The sequence below is a fragment of the Zonotrichia albicollis genome, chromosome 21 (genome assembly GCF_047830755.1).
Source record: "Zonotrichia albicollis isolate bZonAlb1 chromosome 21, bZonAlb1.hap1, whole genome shotgun sequence".
Lineage (NCBI taxonomy): Eukaryota > Metazoa > Chordata > Aves > Passeriformes > Passerellidae > Zonotrichia > Zonotrichia albicollis.
In genome coordinates this window covers 11285765-11308310 of record NC_133839.1, presented here as the reverse complement: position 1 = coordinate 11308310, position 22546 = coordinate 11285765, and the positions used below count along the sequence as shown (strand labels likewise).

General features: G+C 40.9%; 1 protein-coding gene across 7 annotated transcripts in view; it reads left to right on the top strand.

The window, feature by feature from the left end:
• The first annotated feature begins 4967 nt into the window (after positions 1 to 4967).
• Positions 4968 to 22546, top strand: part of DENND1A (DENN domain containing 1A) — a 153168-nt gene continuing 135589 nt past the window's right edge. For 4 of the 7 annotated variants that reach the window (XM_074556169.1, XM_074556166.1, XM_074556168.1 and 1 more), the window contains exons 1-2: positions 4968 to 5231; positions 10972 to 11042. In XM_074556169.1, the coding sequence (XP_074412270.1) occupies positions 5215 to 5231; positions 10972 to 11042 (88 nt within the window). In that variant the 5' untranslated portion in view covers positions 4968 to 5214. The remainder of the gene's footprint in view (positions 5232 to 10971; positions 11043 to 22546) is intronic. The other 3 variants (XM_074556170.1, XM_074556167.1, XM_074556171.1) reach the window with 1 other exon arrangement.

Genomic DNA, 22546 nt, shown 5'->3' with positions numbered 1-22546 from the left:
ATTATGGGGAAGATGCTGGCAGGAGACAGTGTAAAAGTGGTCTCTGCACACACCAAATGTGAAACAACCAAAAAAACGAGTCCACTCTTTTACCATAATATTTTTCTAAGCACTGATGCCAAATGGGCTACTTCTCTCTTATGCAAACAATGGAATCAGTAAAGGGAAAAAACCCAATTTTTTCTGACAGAAAAATCACTGCACAGTTAAAGACAAAACCCAGATAGTTCTCATAGACTTTTTGCTAGTTTCCCCCTAAAATTAAATAACCAATTCTGTTAATCATAAGAGATTCTGATGAGGAAGATGTCTGTGGAGAGACAGTAGCACAGGGAAATGTTTGCCATATTTAGATCTCCTTTCATTAAAAATGAAGAGGCCATTTCAGGTCAATCATCTTGAGCTCTTTTCTTTAGGGGAATGACTCTCCAGCATGGCTCATTACATTAAAGGATTTCACAGGCCTGAGTTATAGCTATTGGTATAATCACAGGTATCAGAAATAAGAATAGTTATTTCTTATTTCTTTGTGAATGGAAAATGAAAAGGTCATTCAGTGTATGGTACTTCAAACACTTGAAAGGGAAAGTATTTTACTGCTTGCTTAGCTTTTAAGAGGAAGCCTACAGAGGGTAGAAGCAACGACAGGTAGACTGAGAGGAATACTGAGAAATTGTCTTAACAGCCAGCTATCAGGTTAGGAAAGCTAAACCCTGATAGAATCAGTTCTGGCCAGGGATGTCAGGGGCATCCAGAAAAGCACTTCTAGGTACATTGATAATAGGAAGAACAGGGAAAAAGTGGGTGCTTTGAGGAAGGGGATGGGGGACCTGGTCACTCAGGACATGGAGAAGGCTGAGATACTCAGCGATGGCTTTGCCTTGGTCTTCACTGGCACATCTTCTGTCCACACTGCCCACACTGCAGAGGCAAAGGCAGGGCCTGGGAGAAGATCAGGTTTGAGACCATCTAAAGAACCTGAAGGCACACAAGCTGATGGAACTGAGATACATCCACAGGTCCTGAGAGAACTGGCGGATGATGTTGCTGGGCCACTGCCCATTGGATTTCAGGAGTCAGGGCAATCCAGCCATGTTCCCCCTGGTGGGAAGGCAGGATGAGCAATCTCACCTCTGTGCTGGGCAGCACCATGGAGCAAACCTCTTGGAAACTGCTGAGGCATGTGGAAAATCAGGCAATGATTGGTGACAGTCAACATGGAGCTGTGGTCAATGGCTCGGCTCCATACCCAAGGGCAGCCCAGTGCCTGATCCCACAAAAGCTGCTATTTTGAAGCAGCATCTGTGGCTGAGAAAACTCATTAATTTATTGGAGGCTGTGAGAGACTTCTACACATTTCCACATTCTTACACTCTTCCTTAAACATCTCCTAGCATTCAGTTCTGGAGACAGAATGCTTTTGATTTAACTCTTTGGTTATGTTTTTGCTACTGAATTTTGATGGGGGTTTCACCCCTTTTTTGGCTTTGATGTTTTCTTCTGTATTTTCTAAAGATCCGTTTCACTCCATGCAGTTACAGATTATTGTTTCTTAACTTGTAATGGAAAACTAGTCACTGTAACCTATTTCCATCCCTACAAACAGGTACATAGGCTGATTTCAACATCTCTCTTGTTTCAGGGCATAAACGAATGTCTCTGAGGGTAATCAGCTATCCTAACAATGCCTGATGAATCCCAGTCTGGGAGCATTAAGAACAGGCTTTTTTCTCAAGTAACATATGTGAACACTTCTGGAGGCTGTTTGCCATGACCTGATCCATAACTCATGAGGCTCATTGTTTGATAACAACAAGAATTACAAAATTAAGGTTGATTAAATAACTTCTACTTCACATCTAAAAAATACCTTTAAAAGGCTTTTCATTGGTTTCTAATACTCATCCTAATATTCATCCACTGACAAATTAGGAAAAACGTACATGAACATTATAATCAATATTAGTCAGATAGTAGGATATTCTCTTCCAAGGCATAACCTTTCAGATGAAGCTTTACTATTGATCTCTACAGTCAGCATTTTTTCCCTTGCCATTCTCATTGGCTGAAATGTAGCAGGGAGAATGTCCCCAGTAAATTCAGGTTACATTGTGCTTCAGCAGGGTTGTCACGGTGGAGCAGAAACAGTAACTGTGTTCTCATGTACATCTGATGCTGTGAGTGTGTTATATACTAAAATACAGGCTCAGCCACGTTCACCAAATCCATCCTAGAGCATCAGACCTCTATTTCTAAGGCATTGAACTTAAATGCTCAGGTCAATCTGGAAGCATCCTAAGGCTTTCACCAAGCTTTTAATTCCTGGATTATTTTCTTCTGCCTGAAGTTTCCCTTCTGCTTCCCTTTTGTTTGCTACTAATGCTTCATCTCTTCTGGGAGGGTGATTCACAGTTAATCAGCTCATCTGTTCTGAGCCACTCACACCCAGGGCTCCGTGGCCAGGCCAGCAGGCATCGCTGGAACCCCTCGCGCTCCTCGGGGGCTTTGCTGTCCCTGCTGGCCTGTCACTGGGACACAATTACATCAACCATGGCGCCAGCTGCAAACGGGGGGGCATCGACAGTTGCAGAAAATGGGATTTGGGGTATCTAATGAGCAGCTTAGTTACATGAATACATCAGGTAAAGAAGGGGCAAAAAAGTTCTGGGCTGAATGCATACTTCCCAACCACTCCCCTTCTCTGGCAGAGGGTTTAAATTGTTCATTTGAACCACCCAGCCTTTTATACCTTAGTATGTCCAGTTTAAAAACAATGAAATATAAACCAGTCTACTACTCTTGCATACATATCCCCATTAAATATTTACTACATCTGTTCATATTAATAAGTTTACCTTTAAATCTTTGAAAAGCTCAGTACACAAAACAGACCAAAACTAAAATTGTGAGTAGCTCTTAAATTTAATGTCAATTCATGTTCCAAAAAAAGAACATGTGATGAAATGTAAGAGTGATGAAATGTAAGAAATTCTGTTAGCCGCTCCTAAAATGCTGGGGTTTCCACATAGTTATTTTTCACTGCATCAGCATTGTGTTTACCAGCTTCCTTATTTTTTAACTCATTACTGACCATAGGGTTTTTTTGCTTTTGCAACCGATTTTAACAATATTTCTGTATATTCACCACCATTTGATGGTTATATGTGCAACCCTTCGTGCACTGTTTAAAGGGTTAGAATATCCTGTTGGAACACAGTAATTTTGGTTACAAAGCTACTTTACATGGATATGGGGATGACTGAAGGAGACAGGGAACAAACAACGACTCAGGGCTGGGGACAGGTCTATCCACAGCACAGAACAGGGCAGGGCTCAATGCTGGGGTCTGAGCTTACACATGGCTGCTGTGGCAGAGGCTGTGGGTGGAACCTGTGGTGGAAGCACCTCATCTCAAGTACTCAAATTAGTACCAGAAACACTCCTCCTCATCTCCCCAAACATGTCTTTGACTTACTGTAACTGTGAATAATCTTCCAGGACTTTTTGCATAGTGTTTAACACGTTTTAAATTTATTATTTGAATGAGGGTGGTATGATTTTTTCCTACCCAGGCTCTCTGGGGAGCAAATGGGATATTAAAGGATCTCAGATGGGATATACTCTCTCCCATCTTTCTAGCTGACTAGGTTCTTCAGCCAAGCACTTGGTGTCCACAAGGATTTGCACTTTAGACGCCTTTTAAAGACAAATTTTCAATTCTTTCATTCCTCACTGCAGATCATCCTCAACTCTAAATAAAGTTTAAAATTTCTACATTATACTAGAAATCCTCCAAACCTTCCTGAAAACTTCCTGTAAATCATGTTTAATGAAAGAGTTGGGTACCTGTTTGCTCCTGTTTGCTGACTCCAACATGGCACGTTTCAAAAGCTGTCTATCTGCGATTTCTGAGTCAATGTAAGACATGTTCTCAGCAGACTGCATTCCTTTTCTGAGAAATCTCCAGTCCCCTTTATAACCTTGCTTGGCCTTGAGATTCTCTCTAGTCATGTTTTACTGTTTTTTCAGCCACTTTGGTCTCTGCGCCCACAGTGCACAATGTTCTGTCGGAGAACAGGCACCTCTCTCAGTCCATCCCTCTTCCTCTTTCCTTTGACTTCTGCAATTCTTGGACATCAAATACCTGTTCTGGCCTGAGACTCCGGCCTGTGCCCATGGGCACGGCTCCCCTCTGCACGGGGGGTTCCAAGATGGAAAGGCAGTCCTGCTCCTCATCTGGCCTGGATATCAGTGGATATTCAGGGCTCGGGATCAGGCAGTGACGCGGTTTGGCCCCGTCAGTCCCGGCCTGGCACTGCTGTTCCGTGTCACTCCAGGCCGCTCTTCAGCTGCTAAACGCGGCGGGGCAGCTGAGGAGGCCAGAAAGGAGCGGGGCCGGCCCTGCCTGACCCCCCTGAGGGGAGCGCGGCCCGTCCCGCCGCGGAGTTCCAGGCTGAATCCCCCTGAAGGGAGCGGGGCCCGTCCCGCCGCGGAGTTCCAGGCTGAATCCCCCTGAGGGGAGCGCGGCCCGTCCCGCCGCGGAGTTCCAGGCTGAATCTCTCTGAGGGGAGCGGGGCCCGTCCCGCCGCGGGGCTCCCGCCTGAATCCCCCTGAGGGAAGCGGGGCCCGTCCCGCCGCGGGGCTCCCGCCTGTATCCCCCTGAGGGGAGCGGGGCCACTCCGCATTGCCATTGCCGACCCCCGGCGCTCCCGGCCACAGTCACAGAGATACAGGATAGGTCGGGTAGGAAGGGACTTTTTGGGGCATCTGGCCCAACCTCCCTGTCCAGACAGTCATGAGACACATGGTAGAGGACTGTGTCCCGACGGTTCTGCAATATTCCCCTGAGGGAGACTCCACATCCTCTCGGGACAAACTGTTCCCGTGCTTGGGCACTCGCGCAGAGAAGGAATTCTGCCTCGTTTTCGGGTGGAACTTGCTGTGCATCAGTTCCTGCCTGTTGCCGGGTTTCCTGTGGCTCAGCACCACGAGCAGAGCCCGGTCCTTTCCCTGCCGGTTGCCCCAGACAGGGACACACCGCCCGCCCCGGGCCCCGCCGCACTACAGCTCCCGGCAACCTCCGCGCCGTGACTCGGCCGGGGCGCCGCGGCGCGGGCCGGGATGGAGTGAGGGGCGAGCGGCGGACAGAGCGCGGCCCTGCGGCCCCCGCCCGTGTCTCGCTCCGCCCCGGGTCTATGCGGCCCCCCGGAGACCATGGGATCCAGGATCAAGTGAGTGCCCTCCGCAGCTCTCCAGCCCCGCTTCAGGCCCTCGGGAGAGCGAGAAGGGGACTGACTTCCCCGCCCTCCCTCCGCTCCGTGTGAGGCCGCGCGGGCGGGACCCCGGCCGAGCCCGTGGGCCTCGGCTTGGGCGAGAAGGAGAGGGAGAAGGAAGGGGAGAGAGCGCTCCCTGCCCCGCCGGCCGGAGGGACGGGCAGGACGGGCCGTCCGAGCCCAACTCCGGGCGGGACCCCGGCGGGACCCTCCGGCCCTGCCCCAGGAGAGGGGCCAGAGCCGACCCTGCCTCACTCCGAGCCCGCTGCCCCTCCCGCTCTCCGGGCCGGGCGGGGAGCGCAGTGCAATGTTATCGGTACAGGCCCGAGGGAGGGCGGGGGTGCTGCGTTGGGAACATCTTCATTGCCAGCACAGCCGACGCCTGTTCGGGGGTGTGGAGGGGTCGAGAGAGTACACATTTCTTTGCCCAGAGTGTGCTGACGGAACGACTACAGTCTGGCTAGGAGATAGCCAAAGTGCATTAGCAAAGGGGTCTGGGGGAAGGAGTGATGCGAGTGATTGATGTGCTGGGCCTGCAGATCCATGCCCTCAATGTTGTTTTTTTTTTTTTAAATTCTCATAAAATTGGTGGTTGATTTATTGGTAAACCTCGTTGATATGTTTGGTATATTCACTTTAAAAGTCTCAGTTTGTTCGTGTGCCATTCCAGGAAAATTCAGTTCCTTGGACACAGGTAGAGGTGTAATAAAGTTATTGCCAAGCAGGGAGTGCTGGCATCTGTGTGTGTGAAAGAGTTACAGAGTGGAGAGACCCAGGTAGATCCTGTTTTATTCAGCAAGTGTGGTTGACACTTATTTTTCCTTCTTGAACACAGTGTTCTTCAGGATTACATTGGGCTTTAACTTTTCACTTGTTTTCTTTACCTTGAATATAAGACTGGAGGGGACAGAATTTGTGTGATGACACATCTTCATATTCCCAAGCCCATAGGCTGGATAGATGAAAACACGTCTCTTCGGCTGGGTGTTTTAGGAAAATGTAAGCGGATAATAAGTGTTTGTAATGATAGCACTGTGGCAATTGGTTGGTTCCAGAAAGGAATGAACCTTCCTTCCTTCCTTAAGCATACTGTGGGTATGAGTTTTGCACCTTTTTGGAGTATGTGTTCTCAGCCCTTGCTGCAGAGAAATGAAAGCCTGAGAAACTGGTTAAACTCTTGCAGTCAAATACAGGTAGAATTGAAAACTGTACGTATTTCGGCAGCAGAGCAGAGTGTATCTCTGACTTGCACCTTCAGACCCTGCAGCAGTCACCCTTGCTTGGATCACTTCAAGGTTATGATCCAAAATTACTTGTTATGATGACCTTATCTTAAATTTTTTAAGGGGTTGATGCTTACTTTAAGTGCAGTTTGTTTTGTGGTGCACGCTGAATCCACAGGCTGGGTTTGCCATCTTTGGGTGTGTGGTTGCTGAGTGGGGCTTTGAGTAGACTTTGCTAAATGAGAATGTCAGGCAGGTGAGATGCTCCAACTAGAAAGTGGTGCCAGGGAGATGTAGCTGTTGGAAACGCTTAGTGCAGCCAGTGGAGTTAAGGACTTTTTCTGTGCTAAGTCTTTCGGTGTGAACTTGTCTTTCCCAATCACCAGAGTAGCAAAGGTAATAAAGAGGTAATAAACCCAGGTAAACATTGCTTTTCATTCTTCTTGGACTTTGTGAGAAAGCATTTTGTCTACTGAGTGATTAAGCAACTTTGCCTTGAGCAACACATAATAAACTGCTTTTTTTTCCACTTTGGACAGAACACTGTGCCTGAGTAGTGTAAGGACAAAATTTCAAGACAGTCTTAAAATATATAGAGTGAGAGAGAGCCTGTCTGAGTAAGAGGCTTTTCTGGTCTGCCTTTCTGAGCTGGATGTTTAATCCAGCAAGGACTTTAATGTTGGTAAGTAACTTCCTTATTGGGACAGGTTGGAAGTGTGAATGGGAGATCTGTTTGTGTACTGGGTAGGGTGAGGCACATCTGCTTTAGGGGTGTCACCAGTGTGTGCTGGAGCCCCAGTAAACATCCAGCAGTCTGATCCCTTGCTTCCTGCAGTAGATTGATAACTGAGGGATATTGAACTGCTTGGCACAGGATCCCTTGTGTGCACTGTGATAGACTCTGCATGAAACCTGGGCATATCTGTCAGTTAGATTTCTGATGGGTGTATAATAATGAGTCATTTGAGTGAAAGATTGCTTAGAGAAAAGTATCAGTAGCTGCATCAGACTGAAGTGAAAGAAATCAAGGAATTGCCAGCAGTCCTGTAAGCTGTTTGCTTCTGTGTAGCTGCAGGCAAAAAAAAAAGCTCCATTGAGTGTTGTGCTGGGTTAATCCTGTGTTGGGGCACGTCTCAGGGAGCGTGCCAGGCACTCTGTGCCAGCCAGGTGAGGCAGCACAGGAGCCTTGTTAAACCTGCTCCCGAGCCTCTGAACTCCATCTTACGCGACAGAAAGGATTTCTTATTTATTTCTATAAAGTAATGTGTCAATATCAGTCTGTTCAGCAGAATGGCATTGCACTGTCATGCAGTTGGCATGTCCCTTTCCAGAGGTGGTTCTGTTTCACTGGTGGCACAATAGATGCCAAGTGTACGTCTGAGAAACCTTTCAGAGATTTAACAGAACATTTGTTATGTACTAAGATGAAATACTATCTACCCAGGGAATACCAGGCAAAAAAGTTAAATATATGGAAATTAATCAAGGCTTTGGTTATAGTTTCTGAATTGAATTAGTGATTACAGGTTTCTGCTAATAATTTACTTTCTGCAAGAGTTGAGCAACTAAGTCTTGTTACAGGACAACTAATTATCAGGCAATGTCAGACTCTTCTCTTATGCCTCAGTTCTTCAGCAGAATGATACTTTTTGTCATAAGTGCTATTGCATTTTCCTATGCGTACCAAAAATGCTGCTGACAGAATTGAAATAGGCTGTAGATATGTAAAGTCTGTACTTCCAGCCATCCAGCTTCGGAGAAGGGCTTGGTTTAATTTTATTCTGAGTAAATCTCTTACAGTTTGGTAAAACTACATTTTTTTATCATAAAAGGTGCATAAATATCTTATTTGAAATATCTTATTTCAGTGTAAAATTGAATTTCATATGGATTGCTTTGAAACTGATGTTATTTCTAGATCAGAGATTTGAAGTAATTCATACAATTAGCATTTATCACAGAAGTATTATTTTCTCATACAGCTCCTTCCTAAGTTAGAGTTTACAGAGAAGTATTGCATTTCCTTCTGAAATAACCTACTTCTCAAATAAGTGAGGTACTGTGCCTCGTTGTACCTCTGTGTCCTGTGTATTTTTAAAATTGCATCCAATTGTTCACTTGGAAAGCGACCGTGGGTCCGTAGGCGATTGTTGGGAGGAGGGAACTCGGTGTGTGTTGGAGGCTCTGTGCTGTGCAGGATGGCTGGGGTTCCTGTGCAATGCCCAGGTGACACTGCACTACAGAATACACATTGCTGACCCTGGTTATGCTGTATTTGCAAACTGTATGAAGTCTCATAGTGAGTTGTTTCCTTAATGCCTCTGAAAAGTTATAAAATAGCCACAATCCAACAATGACTTCATTCTCATACTGAGGTGTTGGTTGTTGAATGCAGCCTTTAATACTGAATTTCTCACTTGGGAAGGCTACTTTAATTTTACTGTTCATAGAAATAAATGGACATTTGTCATGGAAAATTAAAATACAAAATGTGGTGTCTTTTTGTCTGAAAGATTTGGAATATAGTCTGTGCTCCTGCCAGCTCTGTTACCCGGTGCTTTCACTTAAGAATTTGAACATGGGTTCTAACATAATACTAAAAAGGTGTTTGTTGTTTTAACCATTAGCTATAAAAATATAAAGTTTATAAACTTTTAATTAAGGAAACAGGGTGCTAAAAATAGAGACATAAAAAGGAGGGTATGATAAGGCTGCCCAGCAATGTGTATAAAGGAAAAATACATTTCTGGTGCTCTGTGGGAGTGGTTCCATCCTCACCCCACAGTGTGGCTGCAGGAATGGAGCTAAAGCCCAGTATTTGCAGTATTTACCCCAGTATTTGCAGGTTATGGGCTGCAACTTGAGTAGCACAGCGAGAATTGTGCAAGTTTGCTTTTATATTGCACAATAACAGCCGACTTTGGATTTCTCATAACTTATGAGTGTAGTTTTCTGAAAAAACAGCTACTTAAGACAAATCAGTTGGGAACTGGCGGCAAATTAAATTACCATTAATTGAGTTGTGAACCATTGTTGCTCCTGAGAGGTGCTCTGTAAAACCGAGGAGTGTGATCCTGTGCTACTGAAAGCAGTGGTAGCTTTTCTGTCCGTTTAAATAGGTGTGGGGTTTGGCTTAGAGCCACTTGAGTTAGGCTGAGTGGGCCTGTGGCACGGTTAGAAATGTTTTCCTTAATCCTTTTGGTGTTAAAGTAGGATTAAAAATAATAGAAATTCTCTGAAGAGTTAAGCTGAACTCCTCGACATGCTTCTATGTTTGGTTTGAATTGTTGGGTAAGATGAGTTTAATTTTTAAGTTATCATTCACTTAGGAATTTTAGTATATGTATTTATGGACTTTGTCATTATTTTTGTCCTTAGCTGTAAGGAAGTTACAAAATTCACAAGTAAGTTACACCACAGCAATTTTCTAATGTTAGTTTGCATTAACACATAGGAGACAATATTATCACTCTACAAGCAGCTGTGAATTTGGAACAGTAATTATGCAATTTTGATTCTTGATTTTAGACAGAAAGTCTAAGAATAAAGTGTCACATGTTCAGACCTGCAAAATCCTTATTTCAGGATTTCAGCCTTTTTAATCTCATAAAAAATATCTGGAGTAGCTGAAATTGTTAGTCAGGAATAAAGTAAAAATGTTCTTGCATATATAATCACCTGCTGCCTTTGCATGCTCATTATGAGATGTAATTCCAGAGCATCACTTAGAGAGTTAAATTAGTAAGAATTGGAAATATACACTAAATTGTTTGTTTGTTTTGTAGTAATATCATTAACTTTTTACTTTTACTACTGGTGTATTTATAACTCTTGAGCAAAGTAAATCTCTTTCCTCAAGCATAATTTACATCTTCTAGCTCAATTTGGTATGGTTTTTGATTGTCACACTTATTTCCATGCATCTGGCAAATTTCTGGAGTTAAGACTGGAGTCTCATGAGACCAAACCTCGTGCATTTGTAATATTCTCCAGCATGGCCTTTTTTTGGCAGAGAGCTAGAAATATTTTGACAGGTATTAAAAAGGGGCACTGTCTTCATCCTAAATACAGCCTCTTAAGTTTTTCAGCAGTGTGTGCAGAAAGTGATTTTGCCTCCTCTTGACTGCATCTACTTTTTTTTTCCTCTTTTCCTGGGCAAATAGATGTCACGAAGTTGAACCCAAGGGTCACAGTAATGAAAATGTGAATCTGGGTGCTGCTTGTTCAGTCTTGGACAGTGTGACTTTTCAGTTGGGTGAAAAGTTCCCAATCCCTTTTTTTTTCCTGGAAAATCCCTGTATTGAGCACCTTCCAAAGGTCTGATGAGAAATCATTCGGGGCTGTAAAGCAAGGAATGGAGATTCTCTGGTTGGTGTTGTGCTGTGTGCATGCTGAGAGCCCTTTCTGACTGCCTCACTGCAAGTGCACTTCAACCAAACGCTGTGTGCTAAATTAAATACCTTCTCTTGTTTCAGACAAAATCCAGAAACTACCTTTGAGGTGTATGCAGAGGTGACGCACTCAGGAGTCAGTTGCCTTGGGAAAGGTACTGTTTGCACTTTTCTACCTCTTCATTGGCTACAACTGTTCTTAAGAGCCATGTATTGTGAGATAATGCAATACATTTAGCATTATGCTGTTCTAGCTTTTAAAAATGTCTTAATTACTTGTTCTGTGGAATCTTTTACAGTTAGGACTAAAAATTAGAGATTTATGTTTCTGTACCTGATTGTGGATAATTTTCAGGTTTCTTTGACTGTTTTGTCTCTTTTTGTCTTTTAAAATAGAAATAACTCTTTTCTTGATTAGGTTGAAAAAGTAAGTGCTTTTGAAGATTGGTATTTGCTGCTCATGTAAAAAGGGTAGTTCTAAACCAAAAAAATACTCTTGAAACATCTTGTTTGGAATTTGTTTTTACTTCCTCTTTCTTATTTGTCTACAGAAGTATTTTTATTTGCTCCCAGAGTTTTCCCTTTGATCAAATGACTTTATCTGGAAATTAGCACAGATGCAGCTTATGATTTGGTTAACTGTTTTTACCATTGTTATCAAGTCATAATTACACAAGTATTTTTCTGTAATATTATTTTTGATAAGTATTCCTATGTTTATGGTAGAGAAGTCCCATAACTCCTGAAACCAACATGTAAGTACATTTGGGAATTTTTGATTGCACTTTTATCTCACCTGAGGAACTTGAACAAATAAGCAGGAAAAGCAAAGGTTGAAATTCATAATGCCAAAATTTAGTTCAAGGTACTGCTATGAGGGTTCAGTCTCTAGAATGGCACAAAAAGGAAGCTCATAACAATTAAATGATTATGATTAGTCAGCATGTACTGAAGTAGTATTTCTTTTGTCTTTTATTAAACAATCACGTGTGTGTGTATATGGTGTAATGAACCAATAGAAAGGATTTCTCTATTTTATTGACTGGAAAGCCATTTATCTCCTTTTATATCTGTATTTGTTACAGTCTGTGAAAGTCAAATAGCTGCAAGTCCTTCCTTGCCTGCCAAGGCCTCCATAGGAGCTGTAGCTGGAATACAGTTTTGGCTTGTCCTACTGCTCTGTGCCATCACAAGTATTTGATGTAACTGCAGGAGCCCTTTTAATAACTGGTCTTTGTTTCTGCACATCTGACCTGGATTCTAGTGCCAGAAAATCTGAACAAATTTGACCATAAACATTACATTGTACAGTACTAGTGTCTGGGTATAATCTTCTCTTTGAAGTTTGTTTGCATCCCCCTGGAGGGATTAATTCCCTGCTGAGGGAAGGTGGGTTAAAAAGCACGGAAACTACTTTACAGGTTTTTAATTGGAGAATTTAGTATACATTTTGTTCTATAAACCAACTGATTCTGTGGGAGTTTCACTTAGTTGTGTTTTTAGGTTTGTTGTATGCACTTGTAGGTGCAAAATCTTAAGGAATTCTTTTTAGAGAGTAAAAAAAGAATTTTAATAATTGTTTTTACTAGCCGTATATTTTGAAGTTACTCTCTCTGAAAAATCTTTTAGGAGATTTTTCCCAACCGATTTTTTTATACTTAAGAGGTGTTCTTTATTCTCAGAAGCCTTAGATTTGTGTATACCCAAATATTTTGTCCTTCTGTTCTGAATGAAAGTTGTGTTGTTCAGTGTCAGCTGTATACTGTATGCCAGGCAGATCACCATTCCAGAAATACTCACCTAGAAACCTCCGTGTAATCTGTGTCCATGTTTTGGCTGTCTGTTCTGTGCCAAAACCCTAAGAATACAGATTAAGTTTTCTTTTTTTTTGCAGTTGGGGAATGTATGTTATAGGGCAAGGAGCAGCTACTGTTGAGAAAAGTAAAATGCATAAAAGTTGTGTAAGAAGCAGATAGGCAGGATTGAAACTATTTCTCCCTGTTTGATTGGTCCCCAAATTAACTAAGGCAGCTGGTTTTGAAGTTTGTGTCTAGTATAATAGTGATACTGAAAATGCTCCTAATTCTGGTACCAGTCTTCTGCCTTGGTCTTGAGGAGAAAGAATGACTCCAGTCTGTCACTGCTGTGGTGTAGGGGATTGCCTGGCTTGTGCCGTGGTTAAACTTGCCTCCATTTTGTTACTCAAGAATTAGTGGAGCTGTCACGCATTAACCCCAGCTGGCAGCTCAGCCCCACGCAGCCACCCACTCCCCCAGCCATGGTGGGATGGCAGAGCAAATCGGGAAAGTGAGAAAGTAGCAAAGGATGTTTCCATGTGACTGTCAAGTATCAACTGAAATGTTAAGCTTTAATGTATTTCAAAGTTCACAGTCAACTGCAGAAGAGAAAAATCTGTTCTGCATTCCACAAAAGCCACGGATAAACCAGCCCAAGTTCAATGGAGGGCTGCAGAGGTGGTGAGTGAGTGAGCTGCAGCACTGCAGTGTGAGGAGACAGGAGTGCAGGGCTGCTGCAGCCTGGAGGAGGCATTCCCTGCTGTGGGTACATACATGGGTATATATGTGGGTATTATATATGGTTACATATATGGGTATATATGTGGGTATTATATATGGGTATATGTATGTTGTATATATGTGGGTATTATATATGGGTATATATGTGGGTATATACGTGGGTATTATATATGGGTATATATGGATATATATATATATGGGTATATATATGTTGTATATATGAGGGTATATATGTGGGTATTATATATGGGTATATATGTGGGTATATATATGGGTATATATATGTTGTATATATGAGGGTATATACGTGGGTATTATATATGGGCATATATGTGGGTATATATATGTTGTATATATGAGGGTATATATGTGGGTATTATATATGGGTATATATATGGGTATATATGTGGGCATATATATTGGTATATATATGGGTATATATATGGGTATATATATGGGTATATATGTGGGTATATATATTGGTATATATATTGGTATATATATGGGTATATATATGGGTATATGTATGAGTATTCTCTGGGAGGTTCATACCCATCAGGATGGGGTGTCCAGGCTTGCCACAGGGGAACAAGGGGCAGTGACAGGCTGGATCAAGAGATGTTCTCAGTGAATATGGGGAACCTGTTCACCACGAGGAGTTGAGTATTACACCAGGTCACTCAAGAGCTGTTGTGCATCTCCATCCTTGGAGGTTTTCAAGACCAAACTGCTTCAAAACCATGAAGAACCCAGTCTGACCTCACACCTGGCCTGTGTTTGAGCAGGAGTTTGGACTAGAGCCCTCCCAAGGCTCCTTCCTGCCTCAGTTATCCTGTGATCCTAAGATTTGGTTCATAGAAGTGTAAGCTTCAGGATCATCTGGGGAATATTTTGTACACTTAATAAGGTACAAAGAGAAAAATGTCATTGAAACAAAAGAAGCTGAAAAAGCAAACATTGTTTTATTCCAGTCCAGGCAGAACTTTGCTAAACCACAGTGAAATGTGTGAACTGAGACTGGAAATGATCACTGGATCAGCTTCCTGTGCTCTCACTGTCCTTTCCCCTCAAGATTGTTTAGAAATAATAATCATCTGTGCTCAGCATTGTGTATTTTTGGTACATGAAACCTTTGGTAGATTATACAAGTCCAGCATTCAGTTGTATTTAAAGGTGTTTTTTGTGCTTTTCTTTGTTGAATTCACAAGTCTTACTTGGAAACTTACAGATTTTTCCTACTTAAGTAAATGTGATGTCCTTTTTTTTGAGAATTGTTAAGCAGGATGGCTTCAACTCTGACTGGCCACATGAAGATGAGTATTTCTTATTAAAAATATATTTCCTTAGGAGAAGACGACACCAAACCATTTTTTTGCCTAATGGTGTTTCAATGGAAGCTGGTAATTCCCCTTTCTGAGGGTACATGTATTTGTCCTGTTCTTTCTTTTATTACCAATGTACCTCTAAAAGCTTTTCTTGATGTCCTTGGCCAGATTTACTTCTGGCAGGGCTTTAGCTTTCCTAACCTGATGCCTGGCTGTTGAAGCAGTCCCTCTGCATTCCCTCCACGCCATGTTTCCCTGCTTCCACCCTCTGGAAGCTGCCTGTTGGTGTTTAGTTTGTCCAGGAGCTCCTTGTTCATCCTTGGAGGCCTCCTCTTTGTAGGGATGCCTTGCTCTGGAGCCTCCTCGCCAAAAGTGAGAAGCTGCAAACGAGAACAGAGCTTGTGTTTTTACAGTGACAGGACAGGGAATTTGTCTAGGGAGAAATTTGTGTTGTGTGTGTCAGGTATAAGTATGTCGAGCATAGGAACTTTGCAATTCTAATGCTTCTCACCAGCTCCCACACATTTACTTTCAGAAAAAGAGGGAAAAATAGCCATGGTTTTGTTGTAAAAATGAAATATTTCAGGGAAAATATTGGCTCAAAGTAAAACTGATAAGTTTTGTGTCTCTGGTGCATGATCTTCTGTCATGCATTGAAGTTGTTACATGATGTTGATAATTAAAAGCTTTTTATGAAATGCAGCTATTTTACTGGATTTCTTTTCCTATTTTTAATCTCTGTGTAAAGGAAGGAAAAAAGCATTTTATAAAAATGTGATTTTTGTATTTGTTGCGGCATTTCATAATAATGAAACTTCATGGAAGCTGAGATAGTAAATGACAAAGAACTTTTATTGTTTCTTTTACAGAAGAGAACTGCTTAAGCTCACTTAAGCACTCCTAGATAGCCAGTTCTGTGCTATTGACACATTGTAGAGAAGTGCATTGCAACTCTTTCCTGTGTTTTTCATCTCAGCCAGGAGATTGTTTTGTGCTGGTTTTTTGAGATGCAGAAGTAGAAAGGATCTCCTAGCAAATTTAGTTTAAATACCTTTATAAAGAAAGTGAAAGCTTACTACTTGTGAAATTTTTCTTTTAACTTTCAAAGCACTTTATGATCTTAAAACTGCTGCAGATCATTCATCAAAAATAGGATGTGACAAATTTAAGGCTGTTGCTGGACTTCAGCCAAAGATTCTCTCTTGTTAGAAAGGGCTGTGAGGAGAATTGTAGTCTGACTGTCAAACTGTTCATATAGCAAAAGAGAATTTGTTAGTCTAAAGTAACCGATCAAAATAGTCTCTGAAGTGAGAGCATTTGAAAGTAAATGCTCACAAGAGTAAAACACCCCCTACACCCCTGTCTGGGAGGACGTACCATGCTTTTGTGTGGGGTTTTTGTGTTCTTGCCAAAGCAGACATTATAAAAGTATGTCAAATCTGTAGCTTTACCATGTAGTGTGCCAAAAGGCCTTTCTCTCCAAGGACCTCATCTTTCATCTTTTTGTGAGTGTAGCATAAATTCTTGCTGTGTGTTCAAGGAAAAAGCTGAAATGGTTTAGTACAGCTAAAGGATTTCTTTCTGAGTGTTTTTTAAAAAACCATGGTAAGTTAGAAGCCTAAACGCGACCGCACGGACAAAGTGTGAGCGTGTTAGAGTTTAACAAATGTTCACTGGATTAGGAAAGGAAATGTAGTTTATGCTACTTTTTTTATGACAGAATTTAAAAGGTCTTGCTGTAAGACTCTCCATGTGCTTCTTTCTTTTCTGGAAAACATACCGCTAAGTTGAAAAGGGAGATGAATCTTAGAAGGAAACTATTAACTCTGAGGTAGTTTATCATTGTTTGAGTGAAAGGATGAAATTTGCATTTGAATTGGCTCCTAGAGTAGCATGTACTACTAATCTTGTTCCTACTAGAAGCTTGTGAGTAGTTTAAGTACTTCCTTCTTTACTTTTCATGTTCTAGCCTTGGGTTGTAATAGCTCTTTCCCTCCCTCCCCCCCTCCCCAGTAGATCACAAATGTATAACTTAAACTAATCGAAGTCCTTAACTCTACTGGGAGAAGTCACCATGTACTTGGGCCTTAAAATTATTCTGCAGTTGCCACCGTGGTTTCTGTGGTAGGACTTTCACAGGTAGAGAGAACTAGCAGCTTTCTGTCTCTGTCAGACACACTGCTGCTCCCTCCCATTGGATTTATTATAGATTATAGTGTTACATAGCAGAGCAGGGCCTCCTAAACTGATGAAGGATTCTCTTGAACATAAACAAAGTTACTGGAATAGGATTAAGGTAAGAGTTGGTCATTCAAAGGTTTGTAAACCTTACCCATGCACCTCTCAGAGCAGCCTTTATTTTTTTAAGATGAAAGCTTTTTATTGGTTCTAATATTCCCATTCTGTATTGATAAATAGATAAAATGTTGGAGGTTTAGAAATATCAAAGGACGTGCAGAATTCAGGTCTCTTTCCATTAAATAAGGGCTTTCTGTTGAAGGGGCTGGGATTCCCATGTCACGAGTTCTCCTACCCCATCTTCACAGTGTTGTGTTGCTACACCCAACTTCCTAAAGGAGGATTGGAAAAGTAACCAAAGCTAAGTAGGTAGGTGGTATTTGGGAATTCTAATTCTCCTAAGCTGCTGCTTTGTTTTTCTGTTTCCATTTGATTGCTTTGCTTCTAAGTACAAACAAGGTGGAAGATTTTAACAAAGAGCTTGCTGGGACTGCAGTGTCAGGGTAAGTCAATAGCACAGTTTGAGCTGCTTTTTGTGAAGACAGTTTACAGTTTGGTTTTTACAGTATAAATGAAATATTGAACTCAATTGAAGAGAAACTCACCTTATGAAAAATAATAGAATCTGTCATTTTGCAAGTCATCATACACTTTATCTAACACATTTTTAGATGTATTCTTATCTGATAGTACTGGGTTTAATAAACCCGCAAACCAGTAATATCAAATCTGAGTGTTTCTCTGTTGCTGTGAGCTGTTTTGTGGGAAGAGACCTCTTTGGCCTTTTTGCTTCATGCTTTAAGTGCTTCTGTCTACAGTCTTTCCTATTTCACAAGTATTTACTAATCTGCAGTATATTACTATGCTGGCACTGTTTAACTAGACAGAAAAATTCAGCACAGAAAGTCTCACTCACAAGACTTTAAACTCTTTTGTTGATTTATATTTTTTTAAAGGAGCTTGACATCTTCATCAAGTTCACAGTGGGCCTGCTTTGTTTGCTTTCTCTTGAATGCTTGATAAGATTTTTCTTCTATTGTTTTGTGCAGCAAGGACAGAACTTGCCATGGCTGAGGTGGTTTTTTTGTAAATCCACAATATGGTCATTGTCTGCTGCTGAATAATTGTGACTGCTTTTTGTACAACCAGAACTAAGGCTTTGGCTGTGAACAGATTCCTTCTTAGCGTGAAAAGAGACTAATCCATGTAAATACAGCCCCAAAATAAAGCTTTACAGAAAAAGGGAAAGGCTGCTAAGCAGGAGGGCAGAGGTCAGCAATTTAACCTTTAACCTAACAAATAAGAAGCATGAAAGTTCCCGAATTGGTTTACAAAGGCAAGCTCCTGTGATCTGTCAGTTTTTCTTTTCATGATAGAGTTGGGTGAGAAAACTGACTGACAGCTAGTGCCTTTTTAACTGCAGGTTGGAATTAACTGCTAAACTGAAACTTTCTTAGGGAGGGTTTTTCTAGTGATTCTACAAATTATTTTCATTCACCGGCAATACTTTTCCTTGAATTTATAGATGAATTTGAGTGGTTGTTCCTTTAAAAGTGTTCTCGAGAGACTCGATTTAGATACCAAATATTACTGGAACATTTAAGATTTCAGCATTTGAAGCGTTTAAGAATTTGGTGGAGCACTTGTTGCAATTAACTCTCTCTTACTGTGGAGCTTTAAGAATAGGGCTGCCATGCCAGTAACTGCAGAGAGTTTGTACTTGGAACAGAGTCCAAACGTTGATGTTGGAGGGTATGTGTGTGTGACTTTATCTAAGGGAGCAGTTTAAACTTTAGTTCATTCTCAGTCATAAGCATTCCCAAGGGGGTTTGTCTTTGGTTCTTCTCAATCACAACAGGTAATCTTGTTAATGAGTGTTAACTTCTGCTCAAAGCTTAGTGCATCTCTAGTTAACCTGGATGCAGACGTTGCTGGAAAGGACTTTCAATTCGAGTGTCATTCGGGTGAAACAGAAACAAAGTAGTAATGACTTTAAAGGAGACTCCCTGTAGATTTCAGAGCAGGGACTTTGGGTGGTTCCTTGCCCTGAAGTTAGCACGGTCCCCTAAATCCATCCACAGCTGGATGATGCTTCCTGTGAATGTTTTCAGTGGAAGCACTGGGATTCAGGGTTTGTGTCTGTCCTTAGCCTGCTGTTGTGTAGGTTGGTAGCTGCAGCACTACAGAGTGCTGCAGAGCACCCAGCAGAGCCCTGCTTCAGGAGCAGCTCTCAGGCAGAGCAGCTTTGGGCAGGAAAAGATGCACAAGATCTATTTGTATTGCTGGTTCTTTCTGTTATGGGGAGTTCCTTGCAAGAAGAGAGTGTAAACTGGAATTCAGACAGAGGCCTGTCACAGTGCCCAAGGCATGGGCTGCCTGCCTTTGGTGTGGTATTTTTGTCATGAACAAAAAGTCACATTGTTAGGTTTTCCTGTGGTTTTTTGTTGGTTTTGTTTTGTGTTGGTTTTTTCTGTTCGTTTGCGGTTTGGGTGTTAGATTTTTTTATAAATTGAAATGGAGTTGAAAAGAGATGGTTTGAGGTTAGATGATTATCAAATAAGTGTAAAATTAATGCAAGACTATTGTTTTACTTCAGCACTTGTCAAAACCCAAAATCAAATCTAAACAAATCCTAAACTCCACCTTCTGTGCTACCAGAGACAATTTGGATTTTGGTCCTTCTTAGGTTAGCAAGTTTTGGTAAACCATTTGTCAGAACTCCAGATGCTGACACATTTTTGGCTCCTGGGAAGATGATTTTTATGTCTTTGTTTAAGATGGAAACAGCTTTTTATTTACTCTTTAATATTACATATTTCATGGAAGAGTGAAATAGAAACGAAGGAAGTTGGGCTTCTGTTTTGAGGATGATAACCTTGGATAGAGGGATAGGAAGAGATAACTGATACTGATAATATTATTGTCTGGGATTGGTTATACTCTGGAGAGTTTTTTCTGAACACTTTCCTGCCTGGAGCATCTACCATTCGAATTTGTGCTGGGATTTCAAGCGGTGGTGAAGGGAATTAAACTCACAACTCCCATTGCACTCTACAGGTGTTACCTCAATCCCATATTTGGCTCCTTTGAAGAATCATTTACTTTGAAACCACATAGTTCAGAATATAAATAGTGACAGCATGACCTCTTCATGATTCTTACATTGTTGCACTCCTTAAGGAAATGTCTCTGATTTCTATCTGTAAGATACTTTGGAGATCCTTGAGTGGTATTTGCCCTGAGTATTTGTTAAGGCCTGTTTGTGATTATCCATCATCTTATTTTCTAGACAGTAATGGTAAAAATTGTTTTTAGTTTGTGTTTGGGAAAATTTACTTGTAAATTATTTGCTAGAAATATCTGCCACTACAGTATATCACAGTGCATTAATATTGTGTAATTAAAGATACCTCTTGAAGGTGTTTTCTGCTGGACAGAATGAGCATGTTAAAACAGAAGTGTGCAGCTTTGTGTGTGCCTTGGCAGTGTTCGTAAACAAGAATAGATGTAGTGAGTAAATAGAATTCTTTAACTTGTCCAGTATTTTATTCCTTAATGAACTGTGAAGAGTAAAATCTCACAATTTGCCATCTCTCTTGCACGGATGGCAAAAGTGTGTTTTGTTGCACTTAGAAATACTAAATGTGGCATGCAGTAATACAGTAATTACAGCTTATCATTTTGATGTATTTCTTGATTGCTTTGCTCTACCCCGGCCATGGGATTCTGTCCTTCACTAAATCATCTTGAAACAATTCTGTATCCAGACGAAATCCTTACAATACAGTGGGTATCAATCACATGGACAATTAAAATTAAGTATTGACATGTTTTTAAAATAGTCATACATCTCAATTTTGTTTATCTCAAAGTTTTAAAAACCTAATGACCTCATTGCAGCTCAACTATAATTACCATGTTTAAACTTCTATGCATTTTTTAGTTTAAACAGCCTTTGTGTTTTTTTAAACCAAAAGAAAATTAATGAGAAGAGACAAAGAGACATCAAAGAGGTTTTCCCTCTGATTGCAGTGTTAGAAGTTTTGCCTGAAAATAGGTTACATTTCTTCTGTTTTCAGCTGAATCCTCATTAACTTTACATTTTAATGATGTCCAGAGCAAATTATACGATTATGGTAGATGCCTTAAAGGGAAGCTTAAAGGACACCTTTTTAATGTTTGTTTCTTTACTGGTGGCAGTATTTGCACCAGTATTATAAACAGCGTTAGACTGCTGAAAATAATTCCAAAACATATCAAAATTATATTCCATTTTTGCCATATATGTAGTATGAGTGTCTTAATTTAATATTTAACACAAATGGAGCATGTTATGGGGAGATCTTCATCTTTGTAGAAGAAAAATGTAAATCAGATCCTTTGAAAGAGTTTACAAATTACTTGTGCATCTTCTATTCAGTTTTATTTATAATGATCAAGTAAAATGGAGACAGATGATTTAACAAAGTCTCAGAATTGTTTTGTTTTCTTGAACCTTCCATGGAGACAATAGTTGAAATGTTAATAAAGGGCTAGCTTGTATCTTCCAATGACAAAAAGCATTATTGAGGGAACTTGATGGAATTTCAATTTATTCTGTTTAGAGGAACTCTAATAAAGGCAGTTCTGTGTTCTAATGTACTTCTACTAAAAATTAAATTGCATAATTAACTTTATAGATGAAGAATTGTGTTCTATCAAATGCAGCAACAAAACCTTGTATTCAGTGCACCTTAAACAAGGTTACCTGGAATGGAATTTGGACAGTTCAGAATGAAATACATCATTTCTGACTGTAGCTCAATGAAGAGTTAGAGCCAAAGATCTTGTGAAAAGTGGGGTCTTCTGTTTCCCTGTGCTGACACTTGGTGTCTGTGCTTCATCAAGAGAAGCTTTGATTTTGTTGTGCTGCACTTCAGTCAGTAAATCTTTGGGAGCTGGGGTTATGACAAGGGGAGGGGAAGAAGCAGGAGTGTGCTGAAGTACAGGTGCAAGGTAGGACTCAAACTCCAGGTAACTCAGTGAAATGTTTCCGTTTGTTTGAGTTCTTCAGCACTGATTACAGACTGCTGTGGCTTGGTGGAAGCATTTCATTAATAATCATTGAATAAAGCAGCAGTTGGTAGACAAAAAGAAAACTAAGCTTAGCCTTTCCATTTCAGTAGGATTTTACATCTTCTGTTTCATGTTAATTTTCTGTAGAAACTTGTCAGGAATCTAAATTGTCGTGGTTGTCCTGAGTTATGACAAACCCAAACTACACATCGACCTTGGTGGACTTTATGTGATATTGTGTTAGAAAATGGATTTGAGTCTTTCAAAGGTTTGGCTCTCTGCAAGTGTGAAAACAGCTGTTGAAAGCCCTGGTTTAAGTTCCTAGTTAATCTTAAGTCTTTTGGCTTTGATGCCTGCTAATGTAACTTTAGTTTGAAGATGGTGTTGCTAAAGGAAATAAAGGTTGAGTGCAATTTCCTGCTTTTTTCTCATCTTTATTTTATAGTTATCAGAGAATTGACAATCTTTAGTTGAGATGCAAAATAAAAATACTGATTAATAAAC